At 34.7% G+C, this 9,546-nt stretch overlaps 2 protein-coding genes across 2 annotated transcripts; one reads left to right on the top strand and one right to left on the bottom strand.

Moving 5' to 3' along the window:
- Positions 1-1,861: 1,861 nt before the first annotated feature.
- On the top strand, positions 1,862-4,687 carry LOC107487592 (uncharacterized; the record flags this gene model as incomplete). The annotated part of the gene is given in 9 exon segments (XM_016108254.3): positions 1,862-2,151; positions 2,406-2,557; positions 2,669-2,764; positions 2,863-2,925; positions 3,513-3,581; positions 3,699-3,801; positions 3,904-3,975; positions 4,194-4,282; positions 4,385-4,687. Coding segments are annotated over 9 exon segments (1,081 nt in total), but the record flags the coding sequence as incomplete, so codon positions are not given.
- Positions 4,688-5,137: 450 nt separating this feature from the next.
- LOC107487591 (acetylornithine deacetylase) lies at positions 5,138-8,304 on the bottom strand. The gene is made up of 10 exons (XM_016108253.3): positions 7,890-8,304; positions 7,551-7,795; positions 7,264-7,372; positions 6,640-6,778; positions 6,496-6,553; positions 6,384-6,401; positions 6,074-6,196; positions 5,811-5,964; positions 5,673-5,706; positions 5,138-5,588 (listed from the first exon to the last, which is right to left on the bottom strand). The coding sequence occupies exons 1-10, from the start codon at positions 8,211-8,213 to the stop codon at positions 5,482-5,484; spliced, it is 1,311 nt and encodes a 436-aa protein (XP_015963739.1). The 5' UTR covers positions 8,214-8,304; the 3' UTR covers positions 5,138-5,481.
- Between the last annotated feature and the right edge of the window lie 1,242 nt (positions 8,305-9,546).

Genomic DNA, 9,546 nt, shown 5'->3' with positions numbered 1-9,546 from the left:
TTATTATGTATGTACACAAATTTTAAATAAAATATTTTGCATAATAAATAATAATTGAATATGGTATTATTGTGGCTGAAATCCTTGTTGGGTAATACAAACAATGAAGCAATGTATAAACTAATTTGATAAATTTTTGTTTTGAAAATAATTTATTAAATTAGTTTTTTAAAAGATAATTTTTAAATAAATTTTTAGTATTTATTTTTGATAAATTAAACTAAAAATAATTTTTAATAAGAACTAAAAATAATAATTATATTTAATAAACACAACTAATAACTTCGAATTAAATCACTATACTAAATTAAAATTATTGGCTTCGATTTACCTTAGTTATCTATTTACATGTATAAATAGAATGAAATAGATTCGATTTATTAGCAAATATAAACGGAAGCTATTTATTTTGATTTATAGGTATATCCGTATATGTCAATTTGCATGCAATTCAAATCTATAAATTCAATTTAGTATTGATTTCTGTAAATAGAATTTAATAAATTCGATTTATAAAAAAATAAATATTAGGACATTCAAGTAGCTATTTTTATTTTAGAGGATCGGAATAATTTTGAATTTCAATTGGTTTATTCTAATAATTTACCGCAGGAATGGTGAGCACCATGATGCACTTCTGTTATGATTGTTTTTATAATATTTGAATTTTTTAAAAATAAGAATCGTGGCTACTCATTTTTTAATATAATTTTTATATTTTTTAAAATAAAAATCACTAACAACGATTTTTCTTTTTATAAAAATTAATAGTCACAATTGTAAATATCATAAAAATGTTCAAAATTTTAGAATCTTGAAATTGTGGCAAGCAATTTTATTAGATCTTGACACGGTCTAATATTCAATAAATTAAAAACTGCTATATTTAATGAATGGGATACTTTATTATATAAATTGAAGTTGTATAAATTATAGAGAGTATAATTTTTTTATAATTATTTTTAATTATTTTATTATTATTAAAAGTATAAGTCCTATTTTTTTAATTTTTTTATTCCATAAAAAAATCTATAAATTTAGATCTTTATTATATAATTCACTTGAATTTAGTCAATTTAATATAGAAATAAATATGCTTATTATCGTTTTCAGTCAACAAGATTAGTACTATGCATTTTATAAATGATAAAGTTTACATACAACGAGAACTAATAATTCATCCTAATCAGTAATAGTAACATAGTTTTACCAAGAAGATTATATGCAGTTTCTCAATTTTCCATAAAAAGTGAAAAACTTTCGAGATGATTACATATATGTGACTGAAATTCAGTTGCTGTCCAATCAAGGATCTTATTAGCCACCTGAGCTTATTATCAGTAGGTTTCAAAATTTCCAAATTTATAATTTCTAATTAGAATTTTGTGGCCGTAATCCTAAGTCAAAAGAGGGTTGTGTTTGATTGATAATGGAATGTTGGATTGTATTTTCACTATTTTGTACTTACACACAGAGTGATTAAGAAGGAGTGGCATAACCATACGTATGCTAACAAGAACATTATCTCCACGTGTCAGATAGTGATTGGATGAATGGATATTCTCATCAAATATCCGAAACTCCAAGCCTAGTTGACAACTCTTTCTTCACTTCCACCACCTCTGTCTCAGACGCCACGACCCCCCACCCACCACCACACATTAACTCATTTACTCAAAATCTCGTAGGCAGCCATTAATCACTTCCATTCGATGAAGAAAAACGACATCTTTTTCTCTGCTGCTTTCTCTTCTTTCTGAGTTAAACAAACTCATCAAAGTCTTTTTTTTTTTTTTTTTTTTTTTTTGGTTTTTTTTTTTTTTTTTTTTTTTTTTTTTTTTTTTTTTTTTTTTTTTTTTTTTTCATCGCTTCCAGCTGCACTAGCACACTGTTCATCTTCCAAGATATGTGAATTTCAGCTTCCCAGGAAGAAGAGGGCATCTTTCTTGGAAGCTCCGACTAGGCTCTCCGTTCGATGCGTTAAGGCCTCGGCGGAGAGAACCGGTGACACCATCGATGACGGGAAGACTCGGGGCGGAGGGTTCACCAACCCGGCCATGGAGGTTACCACATTCAACCGCGGTTTCAACGACGCTGACTTCCCCGTTTGGGAAAAGATTGGTGCTGTTGTTAGACTAAGCTATGGGATCGGTCAGTTTTCTTCTTGCCACGACAATGATTACCCTTTTTGTTTTTTTTTGAAATAAAGTTGCAAACTTTGGAGCTACCCTTTTTGGAAGTTCTTTAGATGAAAGGAATAATTGCATTGCTTGTGGTAATGCTAGACTTGAAATTTGTTTGTTGTTCCATAAAGGAAGTAAAAGTTTCTGCTTTATGTTGCTGCTTGTGTGTACTCTTTCACATAATAAAGTTTTTATTTTTCCCCATTACGTTTTCTGTTTCAGGGATCTACGGTGCCATGGCTGTTGCTGGGAGTTTTATATGCTCGATCACAGGAATTGACTCTCTCGGAGGTTTCCATCTATCATTAGATGCAATCTTGGAAGGGCTTGGATATGCGGCTCCTCCAATTATGGCTCTTCTGTTTATACTTGATGTAAGTTGGTCCATTTACACCATGTTGATAAGGTTGTTGTGCTCTTTTGCTTGTGCTTTAGCTTGTTCAAGTCGAAATGAATGAACTGGCATGTTTTCATTTTTTCGGTAGGATGCAGTTGTGAAACTATCACCCCATGCCCGAGCAATCAGAGATGTAGAGGATGAAGAACTCTGGAGCTTTTTCTATGGGATGTCCCCTTGGCAGGTAATTCACCATGACCTGCTTTCTTTGAAATACTGAATTGTCTAGATCTAGTGCTGTGATTGAGAACAAAGAATGATTTTGTTGGTTCTAATTTGCAGTTTATATTGATGGTTGCTGCAAGTTCAGTGGGAGAGGAACTCTTCTACAGGGCTGCAGTTCAGGTTTGTTCAGGAGCTTCTGTACCTTGTTTCCATGGTCTCAGACAAGAAATAATTTTCGATAGTATTTGAATTTAGTAACAATGAAACATGGATTTTGGATTTGAGCCATCTATAATCCTCCCTAAATGGTTATTTGGATCAATTGGATGGGATGTTGTGGTTAACACGAAAGAACATCACCTTTGCAGATCTGTATAAGCAGTTTCAATTTTCAAAGACGATAGTATATCTACCATGTGACTAGTTTTGTGTTCTATGAATCTTCCTTCACTAGATCGATTTCATAACTAACTAAGCAAGGTTTTCAGATATTTCAATATGAAAAATCTGGTTACGTTGACTGGTAAACTTTCATTCTAATGGACCGGCTTACTTCTAAGTTTAACATTGGATTTGATGCTTGTATCCATTTGATATTCAACTTAATGATGACTAAAATGGGCAAAAAACTTCAACGGCAACAATTTCCTGTTGAAAACTTCACTCTAAAATTGAATGAAAGAAGAAAACTGTAGCCTCCAGAATCTTGTTTTCTTCCTCGAATGCTATAGATCAGGGATTAACAATCTTTCACTGCAATTCTCCAGGGAGCGTTGGCTGACATATTTTTACGAGGCAGTAATCTTATCTCAGATGTGCAAGGAATGGCATCCTTGGTATGTTTACTATTCCTTTTTCAGTTATACCATCTGACAAGGGCTACTTATTACAAGTATCTAAAGCAAAAGTTTTCATTCCAGTGGCTTAATGGTGATTTATTTTCAAAATTGTAGACAGGGGTATTGCCTCCGTTTGTACCTTTTGCGCAAGCGTTTGCAGCTGTACTCACAGCTGTTCTTACTGGTTCTCTCTATTATGTGGCTGCCTCGCCCAAAGGTTCTCTTCTTATTGCCCTTCAACATGGTTTCCCTTTGTATTGACTTATTTTGTTTTTAAGCTTGCTTAACGTTCTCTTGCTTATTTGTTTACTTCTTTCAGATCCCACTTATGTTGTGGCACCTGTTTTGCAATCTCGCTCGGGCCGTCAAGATTTGAAAAAGCTGTTTGAAGGTTCAATTACTTATCCCTGCAACAAAGCATTAGAATCAGTTCATAGATTCATAGATTGAACAAAGTTTCATTTGGTTCAGAAAGTGGTGGAATAAAGTCATAAACTTATAAAGTTTCTCTATAATATAATATCTACTATACTTGTCATTGATTAAGCAGTTTCTACTTATTATATCTGTTTCATGAGTCTGATTGCACTGTCTGCTTTCGGTTTGCAGCATGGTATGAGAAGCGCCAAATGAAAAAGATATATTCCCCTCTTCTTGAAGGACTTCTTGCCCTCTACTTGGGTTTTGAATGGATTCAAGTAAACTTCTTAGCTTTACATTTTATATAATCTTTTGAAAATATTTTTCTGTTTTGTGTAAGATTTTCAAGGATAAACTAATTGGCAATGGTTATGTGACAGACAAATAACATTCTAGCTCCCATTATCACACATGGCATATACTCAACGGTTATATTGGGACATGGCCTTTGGAAAATTCATGACCACCGGCGTAGACTACGGCAAAGAATCCAACAGCTCAAATCAGAAGAAAGATATTCCAAGTAGATTTTGAAATACCATCCATGGCTGACGCAGCTTGGTGAAAAATTGTATATGTATTAGAGTTGTTAATCTTGTAAAGGAAAGTTGTATAATTATGTTAGTTGAGATCTCTTACATACAGAATAAGCAAAAGTTCTGATTACAAAAATTTTCCAGTTATGAATGTTTTCCAATAAAATGGGAGAAAATGTTTGGTGAAACAAATAGCACATTTACTGTTCCATTTAAATTATCCATGGAACATTTTATTTGAACCACTAGCTATCATGGGGTGAATAATTCACCATGTGACGTAGTGGGGTAGTATATATCCTTTACGGCTTTACCCCAATGTTGACTGGGCTAAGTAAGAGACAAAAAAAGACATACAAGTTAGGACAGGTTAAAAGTCAAGCTGTGCCAATGAACCTTAGTTCACATGGCATATCTCTCCTTCCTCACCCCAAAGGTCGCAGGTTCAAATCCAACCGGTTGCAATTAGGAAGAAAATGTGGTAAGTGTGTGAGAAGTATGTGGGTGTGTTGTGTACCTAAAATTGGGAATTGTCCAATCTACCGACAAAAAAAAAAAAGGTCAAGCTGTAAACGCAAAAGAAAGTAGGTAAATAGATAAGCATCTAAACAATGTTACATAAGATTCTTCATAAAGAAAAGGAATTTATTTTGGGTAGATAAAACAGAAAATTTTAATTGAACAGTTTCTCACATGGAGCATCATATATCACCCAAAAAGGAAAAGAAAATACCTATTAGTAATAGTATATAACAACATGTAACTTAGATAATAGCGTATTAAGTCAACTATTTTCGTAAGACTAGTGTAGAAATCAATACCACCAAACTACTACTTCATACAATAAAATGAATACATAGAGTCACTTAAGGTCTTCAGCTTTAGCAGCAATGACATATTCATAGGTCGTGGAATGCTAGAATGAAGTTCAACTAGTAGTCTCAATCTTCCTCTAACTGAGCGATGATGCTTGCAAAAACTCGATACCCTTGAGACATATCCGTAAAAAGGCAGTACTCATTCTGGGCATGGTATGTAGCCATTAGACCTAAAAGTAACATGAAACGCAAGTGAGTAAGTTGTTTCTTATCAAGATTCAACGTGTATAAATTTGTTCTTAGGAAGGCCATACCATATCCAGCAGTTTGGACATCAAAACCTTCATCCTACGGCAGATAAAATAAGAGTTCGAGTAAGGAATCTGAGTGCTAACTGCCTACAACTAGAAAAGATTTTTAATTTTCGCCGAACAACGAGAATGTATTATCACCTGTAGCTCCCGAATGAGTGGCAAACTTCCAGTAATTGAGTAAGGCTTCACATGCCCAACTACTTCTTCAGTTGCTTTGCACAAAACATGGTAGCCTCTGGAATTAAGATCACAAGCTACTCCAGAATTTGCCTCATCAAAAGTTAGAGTAAGGCTGTAGAAGAATGCAAAGGAAGCCTTAATAGCTACACATACGTGAAAATTAAAAATCAAGGGATCCAAACCTTAATAGCTATATATAATGGAGGATAAATAAGTCAAACCTCCCCCTTAAGTCATCATCAGGCAAGACATATTTTGAAACAGGACCCCGTGTTTCTAGCTTATGTATGTTGAGATTAATGTCGTCCACATATTCTTGCAGCTTTGTCACTACATCCTTCACACTGAACAAAGTATTAGACCACAGGATATGCTTGAAAAATCATTGAAATCTCTGATTCTCACATGTTTTCTTCTCCCTTTACGGAATTACTTTGCAAATGCAACATACTAGTAAAACGAAGAATAAAAAATTGAATCCAAAGTTCCAAAAAGAGCACAACTTTGGCCATATTATAAGATGTTGCTTACTTGTAAAATGGGGTTAACCTGCAACACACAAAATAAAAACATCAGTAATGTCATATCAAAACCATTCCTAAAAGAAAAATCTAGATTGATTGTAATTTCCTAGAGCATAAACCTGACATCTCCTGAAATAGTACATTCCCCTGGAATTTGGTTGATTCCACCTCCAGGATCTACAGTAGAAAATATAATCATGAATATTGAAGATCTTATATTAAAAAAGAAGTACTAAAGTAATAATTTGATCCCACAAACTTACAGCTCCACTGGGTTGGTTTCATGGTTGATGCGGTGGCAAACCCATAGATCTGTTCCTGTGGATGTGGTGGAAAGTCTTCATAAAATCGTGACTGGATTTCCTTTAGAGCATCCATGGCTAGCTCCAGAGGATTTATAGCCTGCAAGAAACCAAATATGAAATAATAAACAAGTTACAACTCAGTACTTACAATATTATAAAGCTTAAGAGTCGATGTCACAGAAAACATTTAAAATTAAAAAAAAATGTATTGATTGGTCAATACTTGGTCAAGTTGCCAAGCAGCAGGGGTAAGGCCTAAGACAAAAGCAACTACAGAATTGGTTATAATCTACATTGACAGTCACAGAACCAAGCACAACTATTTTCTTCTCTCTTGTTTTGATGGTTAAATGCTGGCCAAAAAATACAAAAGTTGCTGACCCCCTAGACTTTTCCATTATGTTTACTTACACACACATAGCACATCTCTCACAAAATCAAGAATTAGAACTTCATTATTAACTTATTAATATTATATATCATACACATCAAATAAGAAAACCAAAATAAAAATAATAGTAGTAGAAAATGCCATAGCCGAGCGAAATGTTGAAGGCAGTACTATATGAATGAAGAGCATACTTTATGAGCTAACCCACTGTGAAAGAGTTTTCCGGTGACATGAAGTTTCCAAGGTATCATTCCACCAGTTCCTATACAAGGTTGTTTATCAGCCGTATCGATCCAAAACCTGACAAAAACCACCACCAAAGATCAAACCCTGGAAAAATGAATATATTATAAATAAAAAAGGAAAAAGCTACACACAGTAAAGTCAAACAGATGCACCAAAGTATATAAGTGGAGCAGAGACAAATTCAAGTTCCACTGTTGAAGAAAAAATAATAATAATAATAATAACAACTTACAGTGGGCCTTTCTTAAGCTTGTTAAGGAGGCCATCTTTAACGAGAGCATCGACACCAACTCCAGTTATGGCAGAATTCTCTTCATTCGCTATGAAAACAGCAACAACACTCGATTTCAAACTGGGCTTGGTTTCCCCGAGCTTCCTGAAAAGCTCGGTCACAAGTGCCACGTGTCCCAAACAATCAGTGGTTCCACGACCCCTAAGCTTATCCCCGTCAATGCTCAACGTAAACGGATCAAAATCCTGAAATGAATCCCCATACCAAAGTAAAAAAAAAAAAAAAATCAATAAACCCTAACACCAATGGTTCAAAATTGAAATAAGAGAAGAGGAGTACCCAATCGTTGGGGTTGGCGGTGACGACATCCATGTGGCAGCCAACGAAGGAGAGGATTTTGTCCGGGGAGGTGCCGGGGTACTCGACGATGAGGTTGCCTCTGCCGGGGAAGTAGGTGACATGGTTAAGGATCAAGGGACCGCCGCCGGTGGTGGTGCTTAAGGGGAGGAGGGAGTCGAGCACGTGCTTGACCACCCTGTCTTCTTCTGGAATCAGCTCCGGGGGGTTGTTCTGCACGTACTTTGATTCTCCGATGAGTTTCGAGAGCAGTTCCACGAAAGAGTCCCTCTGTAGGTCCCCAAGTATCTCTTTCACTTTAGCCATCGACACTGCAAACCCTACTTCCTTCTTCTTCTTCCTCTTCCTCCCTTTTTCCTTGTTACAGTTAATCAGTTACGGGTTCAGTTCTTCCACTTCCGCAGCTCCACTCACGTCTCTCTCTTGGGCTTTCCTGATGGGCCAATACTAATTGGGCCTAGTTTATTGGGCCTTATATGTGGTTAATTAGTGATCCATTAAATGGTTGACCCATTAAATATATGCATGTAGGTTATTTTCTTTAGCTAGTTGTAGTGAATTTATTTTTCTAGTTATTTTGTATTTATTATTTTAAAGAAAAAAAATGTTAGAGGGTCAGCAAAAATTAGTGTTTTTAGCTAACAATGCTGGCCAAAAAAAAAATTATGTTGGTCTTTCAATTTTTTTTCTTTCAAAGATACAGACCATACTTCTATCCTATGTTAAATTATTATGTTACCTAAGTATAATATGTCGATAGTTTTATTTATTAACGTAGAATTAATCAAGGTGATCATTGGTCATTTAATCAATATTCTTGAATTTGAAAATTTGAAAACATAGAAAAAATATTCTTTAAGAATTCAATAAGATCAAGTTAAATTAGGACTCATGCCAATAATTTAATTTCATGCCCCATGTCCTCACTTACCTAATCTTATGCATAAGAATATAAAATGATAGATGTATAGGAGTGCAACAACTTTTCCTCATAAAATTAACAATACTTATCCCATGAACTAAAATTTGAGATTGATGAGTTAACTAATCCATATTCTTATGGCTCATTAAATATAATATAATACATGTTTGAATTGGATGGTGATCACATGTGGAGATAGAAATAAATAATAAGGGAAAGGAAGGCGATAATGAATGAATAAATGAGAGAGAATGGAAAAAGAATTGAAGAAGGGGAAGGGGAAGGGAATTGTCATATTCGGAATTAGGGGGTGTGTGTGTGCGGGAAGTGTCACTGTTAAGAACAGTCAATTTGGTTTAGAGGAGGGAAAAGAGAGAATAGGGACAAGGACAGGGTTGGTTGGTTGCATGCAATGGCAAAAGAAGATAAGTGAGAGGCAATGATTACTGATTAGTGAGTAACTGGGTTTCCGAGCCCACAACACTGACCACGACTATTCCTCAATCCCACTTCAATTCTTTCTTCCACCATTCCCACAAAACGTTCTTTAACCCATCCCTCTTCCCGTTCCCGTTCCCACTCTTTTCTTTCCATCTCATATAACATTCGTTACATCCACTTATTATCTCATCTGGACCAGTTATTTTATTTATTATTTCTTTTTTTGACATTGAAATCATCATTAATCTATCGTTCTCTGTTAAAACAATTATCATT

This window comes from Arachis duranensis, chromosome 5 (assembly GCF_000817695.3).
Source record: "Arachis duranensis cultivar V14167 chromosome 5, aradu.V14167.gnm2.J7QH, whole genome shotgun sequence".
NCBI lineage: Eukaryota > Viridiplantae > Streptophyta > Magnoliopsida > Fabales > Fabaceae > Arachis > Arachis duranensis.
Note: the sequence above shows the minus strand (reverse complement) of the source record. Positions and strands in the feature narration are given on the sequence as shown.

What these genes read in the sequence shown, in the direction of transcription:
- LOC107487591 (XM_016108253.3), bottom strand. Translation starts at nt 8,213, where the DNA reads ATGGCTAAAGTGAAAGAGATACTTGGGGACCTACAGAGGGACTCTTTC. An exon ending in AAGCTTAAGAAAGGCCCACT is followed by an intron (nt 7,373 to 7,550) that starts GTAAGTTGTTAT and finishes GGTTTTTGTCAG; the next exon opens with GTTTTGGATCGATACGGCTG. An exon ending in CACTCATTCGGGAGCTACAG is followed by an intron (nt 5,707 to 5,810) that starts GTGATAATACAT and finishes TATCTGCCGTAG; the next exon opens with GATGAAGGTTTTGATGTCCA.